Source organism: Labrus mixtus, chromosome 24 (assembly GCF_963584025.1).
Source record: "Labrus mixtus chromosome 24, fLabMix1.1, whole genome shotgun sequence".
NCBI classification, from domain to species: Eukaryota; Metazoa; Chordata; class Actinopteri; order Labriformes; family Labridae; genus Labrus; species Labrus mixtus.
In genome coordinates this window covers 10553428-10575957 of record NC_083635.1, presented here as the reverse complement: position 1 = coordinate 10575957, position 22530 = coordinate 10553428, and the positions used below count along the sequence as shown (strand labels likewise).

General features: G+C 40.5%; 2 protein-coding genes across 2 annotated transcripts; one reads left to right on the top strand and one right to left on the bottom strand.

Annotated features, from left to right (window-relative positions):
• Positions 1-184: 184 nt before the first annotated feature.
• On the top strand, positions 185-12175 carry clcn4 (chloride channel, voltage-sensitive 4). The gene is made up of 12 exons (XM_061032273.1): positions 185-566; positions 5619-5773; positions 5931-6030; positions 6368-6555; positions 7439-7561; positions 7647-7853; positions 8132-8212; positions 8474-9019; positions 10005-10191; positions 10313-10711; positions 10812-11028; positions 11867-12175. Exons 1-12 carry the CDS (start codon positions 551-553, stop codon positions 11955-11957), a joined length of 2310 nt encoding a protein of 769 aa, XP_060888256.1. The 5' UTR covers positions 185-550; the 3' UTR covers positions 11958-12175.
• Positions 12176-16266: 4091 nt separating this feature from the next.
• Positions 16267-21281, bottom strand: LOC132959739 (high affinity cGMP-specific 3',5'-cyclic phosphodiesterase 9A-like). Its single transcript, XM_061032933.1, has 14 exons — positions 21147-21281; positions 20470-20619; positions 19604-19643; positions 19379-19481; positions 18928-19070; positions 18524-18583; positions 18183-18360; positions 17956-18078; positions 17776-17868; positions 17387-17454; positions 17192-17294; positions 16834-16938; positions 16534-16680; positions 16267-16428 (listed from the first exon to the last, which is right to left on the bottom strand). The coding sequence occupies exons 1-14, from the start codon at positions 21232-21234 to the stop codon at positions 16336-16338; spliced, it is 1494 nt and encodes a 497-aa protein (XP_060888916.1). The 5' UTR covers positions 21235-21281; the 3' UTR covers positions 16267-16335.
• Positions 21282-22530: the final 1249 nt, after the last annotated feature.

Genomic DNA, 22530 nt, shown 5'->3' with positions numbered 1-22530 from the left:
TATACACTTAGAAGAATCGGAGTCGAGTAGGCCAATTCCTTTGTTATTTGTTTCTCTGAATATGAGCATTGTTCAGGACTATGGTAGAAGGATTTCTCCAATATTTAAAATTAAATTAAAAAACAGCTCAAAGAGTGCATTTTTTCGTGGGGAAATTACAATAAAATACAAACCAATCCTTCCCTATGAAACTGTTCAGGTTGTCTTTTAATGATTTTCCATCTTCATGTCTGTATTTAAAATGTGATGTTTAAATTCGGCATTTGGCGAAAATTGCCCGAAAACGAGTTTGAAAAGTACATTTACAATTTGATCTGTCTAAAATAGACAATCTTTGACTGAACGTGATCTTCATGATGTATCGCGAGACTGTCAGAATAAACAGGAGCATTGTGGGAGTGCGTCTCTAACGCTCTCTTGTTGATTTCTCGATATTAGACGACTCTTATCACTTTTATGAAAGCTGAAATGCATAACGCAGTCGACATTTAATAATTAATTATTTTATTTTAACATTTTTCGTCCACAGTTGTTGGGACGGACTGTAACCATGGAGGCTGGAGAAGGTAAATGACGACTCTATGGAGCTATCCTAGTTAGCCGGAGATGATGCTGTTTATGCTGTTTAGCTGCTAACGGACAGTGCAGGTACATGAAGTCCTCCTTGCAGGATTTCACCCCTTCAGCCGCTGTGTGTGAATTTATTCAGAGACTGTCAGCTCAAGTGAACACGAAAGAAAGAGAAACACGTATGTTAGAGACTCAGCAGATATTTAAACCAATATTAATCCCTTTTTCCTCACTGTGTGCAAAGACTCTGCTGCCCTCATGTCATCATAATACTGTTTATTGAAGGGTCGCTACAAGTAGAAATCACTTAGTATTGGGTATTTTCTTGATTTAAAAAATGCAACTTAATTCCTCCAAACTCTAAATTGCATAAATATGTTGACAGGAATAAATGTTGGCAGCCTACTGATGCAATTTAGACAGTGTGGAGGATTTAACTGTCATTTTTTTAAATGCACCTGTCATAGGACGTGGATGTAATTTTTAAAAGCTTTATTCATCCCAGCAGGGAAATGTAGGCGTTCCAGCAGCCAGCATACATACAAACACACAACACATATATACATATACACAACACATATATACATACACACAACACATATATACATACACACAACACAACACATATATACATACACACAACACATATATACATACAAACACACAACACATATATACATACAAACACACAACACATATATACATATACACAACACATATATACATATACACAACACAACACATATATACATACATACACACAACACATATATACATACAAACACACAACACATATATACATATACACAACACATATATACATATACACAACACATATATACATACACACAACACAACACATATATACACAACACAACACATATATACATATACACAACACAACACATATATACATACACACAACACATATATACATACAAACACACAACACATATATACACAACACAACACACATACATATACACAACACATATATACATATACACAACACATATATACATACACACAACACAACACATATATACATACAAACACACAACACATATATACATACACACAACACATATATACATATACACAACACATATATACATACACACACACAACACATATATACACAACACAACACACATACATATACACAACACAACACATATATACATATACACAACACATATATACATACACACAACACAACACATATATACATACAAACACACAACACATATATACATACAAACACACAACACATATATACATATACACAACACATATATACATACACACAACACAACACATATATACATACACACAACACATATATACATACACACAACACAACACATATACATACACACAACACATATATACATACAAACACACAACACATATATACATATACACAACACATATATACATATACACAACACAACACATATATACATATACACAACACATATATACATACACACAACACAACACATATATACATACAAACACACAACACATATATACATACACACAACACATATATACATACACACAACACATATATACATACACACAACACAACACATATATACATACAAACACACAACACATATATACATATACACAACACAACACATATATACATATACACAACACAACACATATATACATATACACAACACATATATACATACACACAACACAACACATATATACATACAAACACACAACACATATATACATATACACAACACAACACATATATACATATACACAACACAACACATATATACATATACACAACACATATATACATACACACAACACAACACATATATACATATACACAACACATATATACATACAAACACACAACACATATATACATATACACAACACAACACATATATACATACAAACACACAACACAACACATATATACATATACACAACACAACACATATATACATACAAACACACAACACAACACATATATACATATACACAACACAACACATATATACATACACACAACACAACACATATATACATACAAACACACAACACATATATACATATACACAACACAACACATATATACATACAAACACACAACACATATATACATACAAACACACAACACATATATACAAACACACAACACATATATACATATACACAACACAACACATATACATACAAACACACAACACAACACATATATACATACAAACACACAACACATATATACATACAAACACACAACACATATATACAAACACACAACACATATATACATATACACAACACAACACATATACATACAAACACACAACACATATATACATACAAACACACAACACATATATACATATACACAACACAACACATATATACATACAAACACACAACACATATATACATACAAACACACAACACATATATACAAACACACAACACATATATACAAACACACAACACAACACATATACATACAAACACACAACACAACACATATATACATACAAGCACACAACACATATATACAAACACACAACACAACACATATATACATACAAACACACAACACAACACATATATACATACAAACACACAACACATATATACATACAAACACACAACACATATATACATACAAACACACAACACATATATACATACACACAACACAACACCTATATACATACAAACACACAACACATATATACATACAAACACACAACACATATATACAAACACACAACACATATATACATACAAACACACAACACATATATACATACAAACACAACACATATATACATACACACAACACAACACATATACATACAAACACACAACACATATATACATATACACAACACAACACATATATACATACAAACACACAACACATATATACATACAAACACACAACACATATATACATATACACAACACAACACATATATACATACAAACACACAACACATATATACATACACACAACACAACACATATATACATATACACAACACAACACATATATACATACAAACACACAACACATATATACATACACACAACACAACACATATATACAAACACACAACACATATATACATACAAACACACAACACATATATACATACAAACACACAACACATATATACATATACACAACACAACACATATATACATACAAACACACAACACATATATACATATACACAACACAACACATATATACATACAAACACACAACACATATACATATACACAACACAACACATATATACATACAAACACACAACACATATATACATATACACAACACAACACATATATACATACAAACACACAACACAACACATATATACATACAAACACATATATACATATATACATATACACAACACAACACATATATACATACAAACACACAACACATATATACATATACACAACACAACACATATATACATACAAACACACAACACAACACATATATACATACAAACACACAACACATATACATACAAACACACAACAAATATATACATACAAACACACAACACATATATACATACACACAACACATATATACATATACACAACACAACACATATATACATACAAACACACAACACATATATACATACAAACACACAACACATATATACATACACACAACACATATATACATATACACAACACAACACATATATACATACACACAACACATATATACATACAAACACACAACACATATATACATACAAACACACAACACATATATACATACAAACACACAACACATATATACATACACACAACACAACACATATATACATACAAACACACAACACATATATACATACAAACACACAACACATACATACATACAAACACACAACACATACATACATACAAACACACAACACATATATACATATACACAACACATATATACATATACACAACACAACACATATATACATACACACAACACATATATACATACACACAACACAACACATATATACATATACACAACACAACACATATATACATACACACAACACATATATACATACACACAACACAACACATATATACATACACACAACACATATATACATACAAACACACAACACATATATACATACAAACACACAACACATATATACATACACACAACACAACACATATATACATACAAACACACAACACATATATACATACAAACACACAACACATATATACATACACACAACACAACACATATATACATACACACAACACAACACATATATACATACAAACACACAACGCATATATACATACACACAACACAACACATATATACATACACACAACACAACACATATATACATACAAACACACAACACATATATACATACACACAACACAACACATATATACAAACACACAACACATATATACATACATATCCCACCCATACAAAAAACACGAGCCATAGCCAGGATAAAAAAGTGGTATGGATGGTCCATGTGCATAAGTAGCTGTTACTCATAGATAACAGTACAAAATACTAGCTCTGCCAGTGCATAGTATGATAGATAAATAAAGAATTATGATAAAAAAGCAGTCAAGTGTGCAAATATACAGGTGCAAAAAAATACAGTTTGATATATGCAGCTCAGGCTAAAGTTTAAAAGTTTAAATGTCTTCTGTCCGTACTTAAAGGGGAGTCGTTATAAAGTGCAGTTGCAGTAGGTAAAAAAGTATGATTCTCACAAGTATGATTCTTGTGAAAATCTCAGAAAGATGGAGGTGTCTTTGTAAACAAACTCTAGAGCAGCATCTGTTGTAGAGAGCAAACCACACGTGATGCCACAGAAGCCAGTGATGTTGAAGGGAAAAACACAAACATTGAGAATCATTTAGTTGGAAAAACTTTGTTTGTTGTCTTTTCCTTCACAGCATAATTTATTTACAGTAAATAAATCAAAAGAATTTGTTAGTAAGGTTATCGCGTTCCCCTCTTCTAGATGTCAGCAGTGCCACGCCCACAGAGGAGATGAACGGCGCTGGGAACCTGATGGATTTCTTGGACGAGCCTTTTCCTGACGTGGGCACATACGAAGACTTCCACACCATCGACTGGCTGAGGGAGAAATCCCGAGACACAGACCGCCACCGCAAGGTTTGACCAGCTTTTCCTTACATATCTATGTGTCGTATTAAGTTATCTGATGCTTTCTCGTTAGCACTTTATTTTCCCTTGGTTGAGCACAATTTTGAAACCTGGAACCGTTTAGTGTCTGATGAACATTTATTCCCTCCTGCTGTCTCTATATCAGATCACCAGTAAGAGTAAAGAGTCCTTCTGGGAGCTGTTCAAAAGCCTGCTGGACGCCTGGTCAGGATGGGTGGTGATGCTTCTCATTGGACTCCTCTCAGGTTGGATGATATAATGTACCGCTACCTGAACTGACAGAACTTCCTTACTGTGTCTCAGCAGCGAATAAACCATCTCTCTCAGCTGATAATCAAACTGTATCATGATCATCTCTAATCTAAATTTGGTACTTTTTGATGCTGTCGATAATCCAAATGAGGGTGATTAAATTGTTTTAATGTGTACATGTTTTGTTGTGTTTCCCATTAAACTTGAAATGTAATCTTTTACTCGATCATACAGAGATGAAAACACACCTGTTGTTTGTAGTTAGTGCTGTAATACGAGTAAACTGGCTCTTACCTGGGGCCGTCCTGATGTGCTCTGTGTGCTCTGCAGGTACGCTGGCCGGAGTCATCGACCTGGCGGTGGACTGGATGACGGACCTGAAGGAAGGCGTGTGCCTGTCGGCCTTCTGGTACAGCCACGAGCAGTGCTGCTGGACGTCCAACGAGACCACGTTCGACGACAGAGACAAGTGTCCGCAGTGGCAGAAGTGGGCTGAGCTGATGACCGGCCATGCTGAGGTCAGACCTGAGTCACGATCAATTTAATGGAAAAGTTACCAAATTAGGTGTTTCAGTTAAACAAGTTTTACAGACTAAATAAAGGTAGTCATTTCGTTTTAAAAAACGCCGTTCAATGAGGATAATATAACCGTTAGGGAGCATCAAGAGACGGGCTGGTTCACTAGTTTGGTGCATCTTTTATTGGTGCAGAATTATATTGCTTTAAAGCATACTGAGGAGCAATCATCTGGTTTTCTCAGGAAATCTTAAAAAAAGTATCCACGAACACCATTTTTTTTTTGCTCTGGCAGCGCCCATCTCTAATACAAGACTCATGCAGTTAAGTGCATAACACATACAGCCTAGTGTTGTAGTCAAGACCACAGTAACCGAGACCAGAGTGCTCCGAGACCGAGACAGGGCGAGCCCGAGTCAAGACCAAGACCATAAAAATAAATGAAAAATCATCAACACTCATTTAAACTGTAACATCGGGAAGGTCGCGGGTAAAAGAGTTCAACTTTGTAACACAGCAGCAACGCTTCTCCCTTTTAGCAACCAATCAGAAACAAGAAGGGGTGGGACTTCTGACATCAGCTTTGTCAACAACAATGGCGGAAGGAGGAGAAACTAAACTGACACGTCTCTTTGAGGGAACAATTTCAGGTCGGGAGCTGCGGCTGAAGCCAGGACACGATTCATTTACAGACATTTCCTAAAATAAAAGCAAATATCAAGCACACAGTCGGAGAGCTTTCGAAAACAGACAGAGGGAAGTAGGAGTTAACTTTTGTAACCTAGCAACAGTAAGCACCGGTGTGAAGAGGTCAGAGGAGAAGAAGAAAGGATGGATCACTGACAATAATCACAAATAAATGTTTTCTGTTGTTTGTTCTTTCAGGGAGCTGGAGCATACGTGCTGAACTACTTCCTGTACATTCTGTGGGCTCTGCTGTTTTCCTTCCTGGCTGTGTCTCTGGTGCGAGTGTTCGCTCCGTACGCCTGCGGCTCAGGAATCCCCGAGGTAACACAAACCGTTTAAAACCCAGTACAACATGAACACAGCCCTGTTTACCCAGTACACATATATATTTTTTATGTCCGTGCAGATCAAGACAATCCTCAGCGGCTTCATCATCCGGGGTTACCTGGGGAAGTGGACCCTGCTGATAAAGACGGTCACCCTGGTTCTGGCGGTGTCGTCGGGTCTCAGTCTGGGGAAGGAGGGTCCTCTGGTCCACGTGGCCTGCTGCTGTGGAAACCTCTTCTGCAGCCTCTTCTCTAAGTACAGCAAGAACGAGGGCAAGCGCAGAGAGGTACGCTGCTGGTGGTGATCAGCTGTTTGTAAAAAGTGAATAACACAGATAAAACACCAGAAGAAGAAGAAGAAGCGGATCATCAGAAGCTTTTTGTCATGTTGTAATTTTTAATTTAGTCAGGTTTTTTTATCGCTGACCTTGAGGTAACTTCAGAGTTAAGTTAGCAGAACAACCCAGAATAACGCTGAAACACGTCCTGTAATAAAACATAGAGGTTATGAAGCCTTAGTGAGAGTCGGGGAGGTTTTGATCCATCGCTGATCTCTGCTCTTCAGGTGTTGTCTGCTGCAGCGGCGGCTGGAGTGTCGGTGGCCTTCGGAGCGCCCATCGGAGGAGTTCTGTTCAGCCTGGAAGAGGTTAGTTAACAATCCTAAACGCACCAAACGCTGACCTTTAAATTGAAAGATAAACTGTTGTTATCTCCAGAGGAAACATGCAACAAGAATCTCCTCTTGCATCATCAAGCACGACTGGAAATGTAATCGATCTTTTTAAGATATTGATGAATTCTTGGTTGAAAAGTTTGGGCGCCGTCTGTCGACCAATCGTGTTGCTGCCGCCGTGTTTCTCTGTCTCCGTCCAGCTGTTTGTTGAAGCTTCCTTCCTCTCTCCTGCAGGTCAGTTACTACTTCCCTCTGAAGACTCTATGGCGTTCGTTCTTCGCCGCCCTGGTCGCTGCCTTCACCCTGCGCTCCATCAACCCGTTTGGAAACAGCCGCCTGGTGCTCTTCTACGTGGAGTACCACACGCCGTGGTACATGGCCGAGCTGGTCCCGTTCATCCTGCTGGGCGTGTTCGGCGGCCTCTGGGGGACCCTCTTCATCCGGGCCAACATCGCCTGGTGCCGGCGGAGGAAGACCACCCAGCTGGGGAAGTACCCGGTCCTGGAGGTCATCGCTGTGACGGGAATCACGGCCGTGCTGGCGTACCCTAACCCGTACACTCGCCGCAGCACCAGCGAGCTCATCTCTGAGCTCTTTAACGACTGCGGCGCTCTGGAGTCCTCCCAGCTCTGTGATTACATCAATAACCCCAACATGAGCCGACCGGTAGACGACATCCCGGACCGCCCGGCAGGACCCGGAGTCTACAACGCCTTGTGGCAGCTCGCCCTCGCTCTCGTCTTCAAGATAGTCATCACCATCTTCACCTTCGGCATGAAGGTCAGTAGAAGCAAGAGAAAGGGGAATACCAAACAGAGTTTAAACACAGAGTTTTATAAAACGCCTTTTTTGTTTTTCTTACGTCAGTGCTGATGGTTATTCTTCACTTTTTCAACTCATTATTCAGAACATATTTTCCGTCTCGCTGCTTCAGAAGGATTAGTACAGTAAAATAATTAATTACGTTTTTTTTAATCACAATAGACCTTTGTGGAAAAAGTTCCACATCGCGGGTTAAAATGATTTATGACGACAACATCTGATGGACAGGAATTACGTTTTTGTACACTTGAAACAATATTTGTTTTGTGAAACAATAACAGGTTAGTGTGCGTGTGTCGATGGAAAATAAACCTGAATGATCCTTGATATTAGTTGGCTTTGACTTGAATGAGCTTGGCCATATTTTTCAAGCGAGGCAAGTTTATTTCTATAGCACATTTCAACAACAGGACAATTTAAAAAGCGTCATGACAGAGGAAAGAAAAGAAACATTAAAATATATATATATATTGAAATTGTTAAATCTGAAAATATGTTCAAATAAAAATAATTAAAATTATGTAAAAAAAAAAAAAAAATGATTACAGTGCAGAGTAAAAGTTTCAAATCTTATTAAAGCTGTTTAATTAAAGGCAGCTGTAAACAGGTGAGTCTTCAACCTGGATTTAAAAGAGCTGACAGTTTCAGCAGACCTGCAGTTTTCTGGGAGTTTGTTCCAGATATAAGGAGCATAGAAACTGAACGCTGCTTCTCCATGTTTAGTTCTGACTCTGGGGACAGAGAGCAAGTAAGTAAGACCCTCAGCACCCCCCTGCATGCAGAGTTTAGACTTCTGCCGACAGGGCGGCGCTTCACTTATGTTAGGAGGTCGAAATCAAATAGATACCTGAGGTCGTTTGTTCCATCAGCTGTTGGGTTTTTAAATAGGAACTTGTACTATTTAACCCTTCGCTGAAGTGTGACGATCCTGCCTCCTCTCCAGATCCCGTCGGGTCTCTTCATTCCCAGCATGGCGGTCGGAGCTATCGCAGGACGGATCGTGGGGATCGCCGTGGAGCAGATGGCGTACCACCACCACGACTGGATCATCTTTAAGAACTGGTGCCGGCCCGGTGCAGACTGCGTCACTCCCGGACTGTACGCCATGGTGGGAGCGGCCGCCTGTCTGGGTGAGAGGACGCAGCTTCTTCACACACAATAATAATTATAATACAATTTTTGCAAATAAATGAGAAAATGTATTTTTTTAGACCTCCAACTGAACCGTCCTCTGTGATTGTGTCCCCTCAGGTGGGGTGACCAGGATGACCGTCTCTCTCGTGGTCATCATGTTCGAGCTCACCGGCGGTTTGGAGTACATTGTGCCTTTGATGGCCGCCGCTGTCACCAGTAAGTGGGTGGCGGACGCCTTTGGGAAGGAGGGAATCTACGAGTCTCACATCCAGCTCAACGGTTATCCCTACCTGGACATCAGGGACGAGTTCACCCACCGCACCCTCGCCACAGACGTGATGCGGCCCCGCAGGAACGACCCCCCTCTGGCAGTCCTCACCCAGGACAGCACCACGGTGGAGGACGTGGAGGCGCTGATCAAAGACACGGATTACAACGGCTTCCCGGTGGTCGTGTCCAGAGAGTCGGAGAGGCTTATCGGCTTCGTTCAGCGCCGGGACCTCACCCTCGCCATCAGTAAGTCAAATAAACTGTCTTTTAACCTCACAGCCAGAAAGTGATTTTATTCTCCAACCAGACCCGGTGGTGATTAATGAAACGTCTCCCCTTTCTTCAGAAAACGCTCGTCAGAAACAGGACGGCGTGGTGAGCAGCTCCGTGGTGTACTTCACCGAGGACGCACCGCAGCTGCCCGCCACCAACCCTCAGCCACTGAAGCTGCGACGCATCCTCAACCTCTCCCCCTTCACCGTCACCGACCACACGCCCATGGAGACGGTGGTCGACATCTTCCGCAAGCTCGGCCTCCGTCAGTGTCTGGTGACGAGGAGCGGGTAAGGACAGACTCATTATTCATTAATGTTTATGACATTTCAAGAACCAAAGAAAAGTTCAAACAAAGAATCCAAAAATGATTTAAATAGTCAAAATCAAAATAGTAAAAGTAAGAACAAGAATCTAGAAATGATGGGAAGCCAGTGTGAAGAAGAGTCAGGGTTATATGTGACCTTTTGGACGACCCGGTTCTAGTCTGACTGCAGCATTAAAATAAAATAACAGTCCTGACAAGAACCTGAAGAGAAATTATTTTACAGTTTAAAAAATGTAAATGTGGACCTTGAGCGTTATTTGCTGCATTGGAAAACTATGCTTTTCTGGTGATGATAGATGTTTTCTTTAGAGGTGTAACAGCGCCCTCTGGTGGTTACATTATTAACTTAATTTTAAAAGAGTACATTTATTTGGGGATTTTTGGACTTTTTGTCTTTATTTGATAGGACAGTGGATAGAGTAGGAAATCGGGTAGAGAGGGAAATTACATGCGGGGAAAGGAGCCGCAGGTCGGACCTTACCGCAGGCAGGACTGAACCGCTAGGCCATCTGCACCGCTGTACACAATGTATTGATTATGACCTTTAAGGGGTGACATTGTTTGTTTTTTAAAGTTGTGAGAAAAGGTATGAGGTACAGCAAAAAGTTGAGAAGTGGGAGCCGGATAAATGTCGCTGTCTGTTAGTTTTCTCAGATCACCTTATGACTAACTTTGTCAGAGGTAGGACGTTTATTCATTTATACATTAATGAAGGTAATTTAGTTTTCTTCTGCTACATCAACAACCCTGAGAAGACCTGAAAGACCCCTGAACTTGTTTCTGTTTCTGTGTCTGTGCAGGCGTCTCCTGGGAATCATCACCAAGAAGGACGTTCTGCGACACATGGCCCAGATGATGAACCAGGACCCTGAGTCCATCATGTTCAATTAGGAGGGAAAAAGCAGCTTTATTTTGACGGTGTAAATATGTGAAACGAGTGCGACACTACTGTACTGCAACATGTGAAACGTCCCTCCTCCTCAGCTCATGACAGGCAAGTCCCTCCCTGCAGTCTCCACAGCAGTTCTGCTCCCCGACCTCTCTGCGTAACTGCTGGAATATCTAAGCAGCCGCAGAAAGCTTTGACTTCAGTGTTTTTTATTTCAAACCCTCAGAAGGTGAACGGTTTGCAGTCTTAATATGTAAGCTTAGAACGACACATCTGGTACGCAGGCATGGAATGATCCCATCACACATTACAGAGAAACACCTGCACACTGTCCGGATTGCACAAATATGTTGGCAACCTCGCCGTACGTAAACGTCACCAGCGTATTTGTGCAAAGTCTGACAAAGTGAAGAAAATTAATCTGATACTAAAAATGTCAGGAATAACAGTTTAGGCACAAGCTGAGGTATATGAAGTTAAAAACAGACTGATCTTTACATTGGAGAACGTGGAACCTGATTGTTCCTGTTAATTTTTGAACAATTAATTGTCTCAGTGAAGTTTGTTACATCAGTTGAAACGACTAAAAAAAAAACGTATCGTCTAGAACAGAATAGACTTCAGGTTTGAAAGCATGTAGCTCTGACACCTAGTGTTTAAAATGGGTACTGCAGTCTAAATTCTAAACATTGTAGAGAGCTGTCTCCCCCCCTCCTCTCTAGAGTCGATGCTCACACAGGTCACCATGTGGTGGACACTGAAGCTTCAGTGTTTATCCAGCTCTGCATGGGTCTGTAAACCTTTCTGTGTTATAACCTCTCTCCATTTTTCAAAAGCATCTCCAATATTGATCCTAGTTTGAGCACGTTTCTGCTCGTGGAGCTTATTAGAAACATGCAGAGGCTTTTTAGGTCGGGTACAATCACTTCTATCTGAACCACTTCTCTTGACCGCTTCCATCGCTGCAACACCTGTTGACCTGATAACTGCTCTCATATCTGGCAAACCGAGGGGCATTCAAAACGGCCGTGTGGGGGGGGGTCGCCTTAAAAGCGCCTACCTTCTCTGGTCCAAACAAATCCAGAGCATTCAGGAGCAGAATCTAAAGTTAGAAGGAGGACATACTGGCTGCTGCATTGTTGTCAGAGAAGCCAGCACTTCAACACAGCATGTTTCCTTAATGTCTGATCATATATTAAGGTACCTTTATCATTTGAAAAACGGTTTGAAAGATAATGCAGAACTGTAAAAATGGGACCAGCTGTGAGGAATAACAACGTCAGCCAGTTTGGGACTGCTGCTCTTAGTGTTGTGTCGCTGCCATATTTATATTAATGTTATTTTTTATGCATCAGAGGCAACATTCATCTTTTTGTAACTTCGGCCTGAAGGCACAAACTGTGACACTCTATGTTATTTTACTGTAGCACTACAGCTCCCGTTAATTTAAGGTGTGTCAAAAGGTTCCCAAGAGCCTCAAATGTGAGAGGAGACGAGACAACAAACTTTGTGAGCTTCTTGTTTAATTTATTATAGATTCTGTGTTTATGTTGAAATGTTAACTGTGCTGCCACAAACCTCACAAACTCCTCCATCCAGTACATTCACTCAGGCAGGAAGTGAAAAGACTCCCTGCATCTCTGACCAATCTGATCAGTTATTCCCTCTAGAAGTGCACATACTGGCTATTATCTTATCGTCAAACTGTCGGCTTTCTATTCGAGGTGGTCTAAGCTTTTTTTTTTTTGGTCTCGATCTCACAATCATCAGGAGGCAGACGCTTCATTTCTGCGTCAGAGCTTGGAAAACATTTGTCTTTTGTTTCGCCGTTGACCTCCAGAAGTCCAGATGAATTTGATCGTCAGACGTGTCTTGCAGTTTGATGGAGGGCGGACTCTTTGCCCTTAATCAGATTTCACCACATTTCTCTCACATCGCCATAAAACCGTGTTAACAAAGTTTTAAAAAGTGTTTCAAACCAGACTGAAGCTGAAATATCTGTTACTAGTTCAAAACATGTTTAGATTAGACACCTCTCCTCCTCCAAAAGGCTTATTCAGTTCTCAATTAACTGCTAGACGGAGTTAAGGCCCTTACACACCAAGGAAATCGTCGGTGAGCGATCGTCGCCCTAGTCTTTGCGGTGTGTCCAGCTGTCCCCGGCCGTCTGTGGGTCGTTGGGGGTCACATGTTCCAAGGTGAGACTGGGGCTGCAGTTGTTTTGAGAGAGAATTCCAAACAGCGTTGTAGATTGGTGTCTTAGACCACAACCCGGGTTGAGGGCTTCTTTAACACCCCTTTCAAACCAGCGGCCTTCCCTGGCCAGGATGTGCCCCATGTCATCTTCAGAGGAGGGTCCTTCATCCTTCAGATGTAAGTGGACTGCAGGATCCAGTCCTGAGAAGCTGGCTCCCCTATGCTGTGCCATGCGTTTGTGTAGTGGTTGTTTAACCTCTGCACCGGTCTCTCCCATCATGAGCATGCTAATGATCCACAGAGGCTTACATTTCCAGCTCCGTCCACCAGTTAGTTTAGAGCTGAGGGGAGGTGAAACGTCTTCAACATCTTAACTAAGTCCATGATCAAGTTTGAAAACTTACCTGGATGACTGAGAACCTCCGCAGACGACATTAAAGCTGAAACCTCTTTCATTTAAGAGACATTAAAAGTCAGGCAGCTGCAGACGGCTCATAAAAGAAGGGAATCGTGGAAAACCGTGTCGTAGATGTTGCTGAAGTTTCTGCAGAACAAACCCGATCATTTCCTGCACTTTGAAAGACTGTGAGAAACTCCTGGGCTGAACATCCAGTGTCTTTAACCCCTGCGTTCTTTTGCTGTGTCGTGATTTTTGTTGTAATAAAAGAAATCATTTTAGCTGCTAACAGTTCATAAAAACTGGAAGGTTTTGTATGAAACACACTCACCATGTTGTTGAAATTACCAAGTTTGTGTTTTTAAATGCCAAGAGAATGTAATGTGGAACGACACGGTGTTGTACATATTGAAGATTTATTGTAAACATGTTTTATTTAATATCATTTTGTCTGACACTAACATTGAACCCTGTTCTGTTGTTATTAACTCTGAGTATTTATGAGAATCATGACTCGGACAGAAATGAGACATTTGCACTTTTTGTTTTTGGAATTTGTAAAAGAAGCGGTTGACAAAATAAACCTTAAAATGTTCGTCCTCATGGCGCATAAACGTGGTGGCTTTGCTGCTTTTTTTTCATGTGTCATATTGATGCTTTTAACGAGACGAACTGGCTTCTGTCGTCATGGTTACCAATGTTGGATCTGTGTTCTAAGATTCTTCTTTTCAGCTGAAGGTGGAAGCTTTCTTTGCAAAGTTGCTCTGGGGGAAGTTGCCAGAAGGTGCAGACTGCTGGTGATGAATTCCATGAACTGTACATCGGAGCTGCTTCAGGTGAGTAGACGTAGTCTTCCTTTTATATATTTATTTTGCCCAGCACCCAGAACTCAATGCGCATGCTGTTTGATAATTTTTGTATAAACACGCTGTAGAAAACCTTTAAAACAACGGTTATCAATTTCAATTCAATCAATCAATTTTTATTTGTATAGCGTCAACTCATAACAAGTGTTATCTCGAGACACTTTACAAAAAGAAGGTAAAATACCTTACTCATTGTTATGTTCCAAAAAGCAGGTAAAATACCTTACTTATTTCTATGTTACAAAGATCCGGCCTATCCATCATGAGCACTTTAGCAAAGTGTGTGTAACTCACAGAAGATGACAGTCACAAAGTCGTGTCAGGGAACTGTTTGTGTTCTTTATTTTCATGCTGTCAAAATCAATCATGGGGAAATAGTTTGTAACATTTCATTGTATTAATCCACATGTTGTGCTGTTGTGAGTATTGGAGGCAGCAGAAAGGTGTTTGTTGTGTTTGGAGCTCTCCTGCACAGAGGAAATAAAATCCGTCAGGCTCTGAAGGTGAAACATTCAATTATAAGTTTGAGTTCTACTTAAATATCCTCCTGCTCTGATAAACAAGATGAAGATGAACGTTTGATTACGCTCTGATAACAGCCTCCGTTTACTAAATATCAAGCTACATTATGAATTCATCGTCTTGTTGAAATGTTCCAATGAGAAACAAACATCTTATTGTCCCAGCGACTCTCTTATATGAATCAAAACATTTAAGTTGCAACCACATGCAAAACTATACAGATTGTGTTTAGTCCTGTGTCAGCCGTGCAGATTGGTGCATCCCTAAAATTATTAGAAAGTGCTCAGCTAACTCTTAAACATCTCCCTTTAACACAGTTGATGGGTATCATGCTCTGTCAGCCAACACAGACGTAAAACATTCAGACTGGACTGATGATGAGGAGCCATCTCTTCTTCCTCAGGCTTTGGTCGTCGGCTCCTCGTCTTTCCCGGCTCTTTCTAAGGTGGAGTAATACTCCAGGGCCTGCCGCACCGGCTCCAGAATATGCTGCTGCATGACAAAACGACAGCAGAAGAATCTCTGATTGTCAGAATTCAGACACTTCTCATTGAATCTTATCTGTTCTGACTCTTAAGAGCACTGGTGATGTTTTACCTCCAGACAGGGGAACAGCTTGGTGAGCTCGCTGAAGAGCGGCAGGAGGACAAACCGGATGAAGCTGGTCTGAGAGGACGGTTTGGACACTTTGTCCCGGTCCATGAAAGGAGCCACCGGGAGACCTTTGAGTTTCTCTGTGTCACTCTGCACGTCGAAAACGAGAACAAAGGTTGTCACATTTTTTGATATCTGAGGTCAACCCTAATTTCCACCTGTAAACATTTAGAGAAGTGTTGCTACTTAAAGGTGAATTCTGACGGGCTGTTTGCAGTCGCTCCTGAGGCTGAGATTACAAACCTGGTTGAAGAACTCCTGCAGCAGACAGTCCAGCCACTGCTCAGCCACGGCCATCGGCCTCGCCTCGTTGGAGATGTCGCTCACCTTCACCATGATCTTCATCAGCTGGAACCAGAACCAAACACACAATCACAGGTATGACAGTTTTCATTCTAAGCTTAATTGATTCAGAACTGATTCATCTTATAGCACGATTTTTAAAGGATCAGTATGTAACTCTGACACCTAGTGTTTTAAATGGGTACTGCAGTCCAAATTCTAAACATTGTAGAAAGCTCTTTTTTTTATAAGCTCAATTAAAACCTCACAAAGCTATCAACTTCTTTAAGAAACAAGCTTCCGAAGTGTGTTTCTGTACCACTTCTTTGTGCTCCTTGTTGTTGAAGTCGAATGCCGGCTGGATCGATTTAAACTTGTTCAGAATTTCGTTGTGTCTCGCCATGTCGGTGGCCAGAATGCACCTACAGGAATGAACAATAAAACAGAATTAGCAACACGACATCATCATCATCATCATCATCATCATCAAAGTGACAGAAGCTGTTGGTCTTACCTGATCATTCCTCCACGGATGAGTCTGTACTGCTCACTGCTCAGGTTTTTCAGGATGTTGCACTCCGGCTGCAACGATAAAAAGTATTTTTTAATCTGTTTCAAACTTCTTGATCTCAACTAGGAATGTTTACTTTTGTTTAACAGTTAGAGCATGCTCAAGGAAAATAGATTTATGATTCCTTTATTCCTGGTATTAATCAAAACATGAAGAATGTTCTTGTGTTAAAGTGTAAGAAGCATCAACATCAGAAGTCCTGACAGACTCTCTAAAATCAACTGACCTCAAACTTTATATCTTATCGGAATGTAAACAATATGGCAGGGAGCGAGAAAGCTGTTCTGTTACAAATCTTTGCTGCTCCCTGTTCTTTTATTATTCTTTTGTACCTTGGACAGAATGCCGAAGGCGACAGCACAATGGTGGTTTTCCAGAGGTGAAATGTCGTTGTAGCGAATAGCTAAGTCGGTCTGAGCGTTGATCTGTGTGATTTTTAAAGAGAAAAAAACGATTAAAATCCAAACAATCACTTTCATCATGAGACAAACGGATTCACGCTGACAGCTGACCTGGAACACGTTGTTGTAGCCGGGGTGGTCGAGGTCGTGGCACAGAGCCGAGGTCAGCATGATCAACAGGTCAAGTCGTGGTAATCTACTCCTGAGGTCGGTGAGCCAGATCAGGCCGTACATCTGCAGACGATCAGCAGCAACACAAGAAAAACAGACGAAATCCACTTTACTAAACATGAACTGTGACCCTGCACCTGACACCTCTCTAAAGATAAACCTCCTACCATCTGAGTGACACAGAAGCAGTGGTGGAAGTTGTGGAAGGGGATGCTGTTGTAGTGACAGTACACCTCAAACAGGAAGTTCTGCAGGACGTCCAGCTCAATGTGGAACACCATCAGGAAGTCCAGGTCTGTGAACATCACCTGGAGGAGCACCAGCATCTCCGCTTCCTCCCACTGCCTGTTAGAAACACCACACACACACACACACACACACACACACACACACACACACACACACACACACACACACACACACACACACACACACACACACACACACACAGCTGTGACAGGTGGGTGTGTGTGAGCATGGGACAGTGTTTATATGTATTTGTGCTCACCAGTTGTCGAAATTGGGAGTTTTCAGATGCTCTCTCACTTTTTCCGTCATCTGCAGCGAGCTACGGCAACACAGAAGGGACACAAATTGCTCTATACTTTATTTCAGACCCATGGGTGCATATCATTACTTTTACTGTTGTGGTGTTTGTCCCTTTCAGGCTCAGGTTGTTATTCTAAGTGTGAGACGTTACAGAAAGGATCCCGACAGAGAAAGATCTTCTTTTTTTTTTTTTTTTTTTACAGAGTGAAGGTTTTTGAACATAAAGGTCAGTCTCTGTATCTCTGAGGGGATCCTTTCTGTCAACAATCTGAGCCTAAAATATAAATGATTATTATCAAAACTGACTAAATAATGATACTCATTCACAGTGAAATTCGCGGTGAAACCAGACGACGAGGTCACCTCATGATAGTGAAATTCTTGCGGACTTGCTGGCGCTCCTCGTCCACGCTCAGATGAGACGTCGTGGGTTTCTTGGAGAACTTGGAGCGGTGATGGTCGCTGTCTTTGTGGAAGAGACCCATCCAGTTCAGGTGCTGCACACTCTGACAGCAAAGAAAATCAAACTTCTTCTTTATTATCAGAAAAACCTTTCAGGATCTAAACAATGTGTGATGTGCAGGGAGCGAGTTAAAAGCCCAAACGTCCTCTAAAGGGCCTTTCAGATTGCAGCTCTATAACGACCACTTCATCAACACAACACACATTTCTGCAGCTGTCACTCAGCTCGGCGGCGTGCAGATACACTCTCACAGATTGAGGCATGGATAGTTTGGGGCCTTTTGTGAGTATTGGGGGCTTTGTTTCAATGATAGAATGAGCAAAGTGTATTTTTGGGATTACAGTGACACACCTCTAGCTTCCTCTTAAAAGACTCCACTTGGCTCTTCAGCTCATCAATGATGTCCGGAGTTTTCCCAACGTCTTCCATGACTTTGCTCTCCAGGTGTTGCAGCCTGAGGACGGAACAAAGAAACTACAGTGGCTACTCACCCAGAAAACACTTCATTTAACCCCCTCCTCAGGGTATTAAGATTAAGATTTACTTTATTGATCCCTGCAAGGGGAAATATCTCACCTGCTCTCCATGTCGTCCAGCTCTGTTGGCATCCCCACACCTGCACACAAACAAATCAAATGTGATTGACTTTATGAAATGAAGTCATTACATCTGAAAGGTTTAGAATGAAAACAGGCAACATGCTCGCCAGGTAGAAATGGAAAATACTGTCGTTTTTTAACTAATTAGGAAATAAAATAAAGACTATTAAGAGATACACTTGAACTTCTTTAACTCGTTAGGAAATGATCTGGATTTGTTTGAACCAGAGACGGTAGGCGGTTTCAAGACACCCCCACACGGCTGTTTTGGACGCCCCTCTGTTTGTCAGATATGAGAGCAGTTATCAGGTCAACAGGTGTTGCAGCGATGGAAGCGGGTCAAGAGAAGTGGTTCAGATAGAAGTGATTGTACCCGACCTAAAAAGCCTCTGCATGTTTCTAATAAGCTCCACGAGCAGAAACGTGCTCAAACTAGGATCAATATTGGAGATGCTTTTGAAAAATGGAGAGAGGTTAGAACACAGAAAGGTTTACAGACCCATGCAGAGCTGGCTAAGATGTTATTCACAAATCTTTTCAATGTGTCATCCTTTAAATTTGGGGCCTGAAATTGTCGAAACCTGCAGCATTTTACAAGAAGAGTGAAAAAGTAGATTTAAAAAAAAATATATTCTTCTTTCTTTTCTATTTTAGATCGCCTGACTTGATTTATTCTGTGCCCGTCTTTGGGTCTGAGCTGGGTCCTTCAATAAATACTTTATATCAGTATGAATTTATAAAAAGACGATTTTGGTCTGAAAAAAGGTCTTGAGGGATGTTTTTTTATCCCAAACTGCATTTCTTATAAATCAGCGTCATGCTGTCACAGATGAGGTCGCTCACTCTGCAGGTCTGACGCCACCACCTCCAGTCGGTAGTACGAGTCCTCGCTGTTGGCCTCCAACCGGGGAGAGATCTTCACCACGCTGCCGTTTGTGTCGTACAGCTTCAAGATGTGGTTAGACCCCGCCTCCGCCGCAGCCCGGAACAGATCTGTCATGGGGAGGGTTAAAGATTGTGAGCTAATGACTAATGAAGTTTGATGTAAGCATTGTTGGCTTTATAAGAGCGTGAGATGTAGATCGATGACCAGAAACAAGACGAGAGAGGAGGACATAAGACAACAGTGAGTTTTTATTACCAATAACAGAATCACAGAATGATTTATCTAAAGTTAACATTAAAGAACAAAATGCTTTTATGGTGCACATAAACCCTTTTTTATTTTGTTCTGTTATTTTGTCGTCTTTAAAGCTCGAGGACTCAACTCAAGACGTTTTTGAGGTTGTTCATCACTGAGTGAGGATTAGAAGACGACCTGTCACACCCACATGGACGTCAGGCTGCAGGATGGATGCCACAGGAACACTCAGAGTTATTAGAACAGTCTCTTAAACATGCTCCTTTACCATAAATATCTGACTTAAATTCCTCTTTTAACAACTTCGAAATCGCTACGTAGTTTTATTTATTGAAATTGAGATGATGTCATTGAAACCCGCTCGGCCCCTCTCTCTTACCTTTGACGTCTGCAGCTGAGTTGTTGGCTCCAAACTCTGCCTGCTCCAGCCTCCCATTTACCATAAAATGAATGATTTTTGTTGTCATCCTCGGGCCAGGTGGGACATGACCAGCTTCAGTAAGGGAAAATGAGACCTCTTGACATTGACACCTGGAAGCTGAAAAGGACCACCTGCAGCTGACAGAGAGCCCACCCACCCACCCACCCACCCATCCTCTCCCCTGCAGGACCCAAAGCTCTCATACTGGAGGAGAATATCCATGTTTATGAATCCAGTCTCCTGCTATCATAGATCAGCTAATCCGTCACAGCGACTTGAATTACCCTGATCCGTTTGTCCTTTTTGTATGTTGTATTTTTTATGTAGTCATGTTGGTTGAATGTTGTTTGTCATATTTGATGTATATTTTGTATGTGTGTTGCATGTGGACAAGAGGAAGAGAAGCTGCTGCATTTGTGATCTGAATAAAATAATGAAGCAGAATCAGTTGGACACATTCACATGGTTGACGGAAAGCTTGGACCTCATCTTTTTGCCTTATCTTTTTTATTTGTTTTACTTGGTAAAGACGGCTTTGCTACATCAAAGTACAATACTGCACCCAAAATATTCTGAATTAAAATAACTGGGTTTAAAAACTACATTAAAAGAACAAGGAAACAAAAAACTATTAACTAGTAATTAGTAACTTTCAACCCGTTTTTTTTTTTGAGTGACAAATTCTGAAGGTTTGATCCAAGTCCAAACCAAAACTAGACTACTTGATCTAATTTCAGAATCCTCATTTAATCTTGAAGATCAGGATTTCAAGGTTTAATCCATTCTGTTAGCTCAATTTTACAGTGGCTCCAACAGGTAACTCGGGAGCTGCAGGTAACTCGCGGGCAGGTTTTCAGTAGCTCACCTACAGGTTGACTGACTGTGTTAAAAATAAAATTAAATCTGACTACAGTAAATGCACCTCTTCCCACTATTCATGTATTTGTTCCATAAAAACAAGTGTAAAGTAGTAATGTTTTATTGGACATTGATGTGAATTTTCAGCAACATAGCTTACTATGTGGCACAATAAGAAGTGTAAAATATTCACATTTTTTTCTTGGACCTTGATTTGAATTTAAGATTATTGATAAGCATCGGCTTATTGCAATTTCCCACGTGTACAAACAGCAGCTTAATTCAGCTGATGTGTGCTATGTAAATAAATGCAGGTGATTTGATGCAAGTAGCTCTTGACCACTTTCATTTTTTCAAAGTAGCTCTCAGATGAAGAAAGTCAAGTCAACTTTATTTATATAGCACATTTATAACAGCCGAGGCAGACCAAAGTGCTGTACAGTAAATCAGGCAAAATACATTACATCCAAAACATCATAAAAAC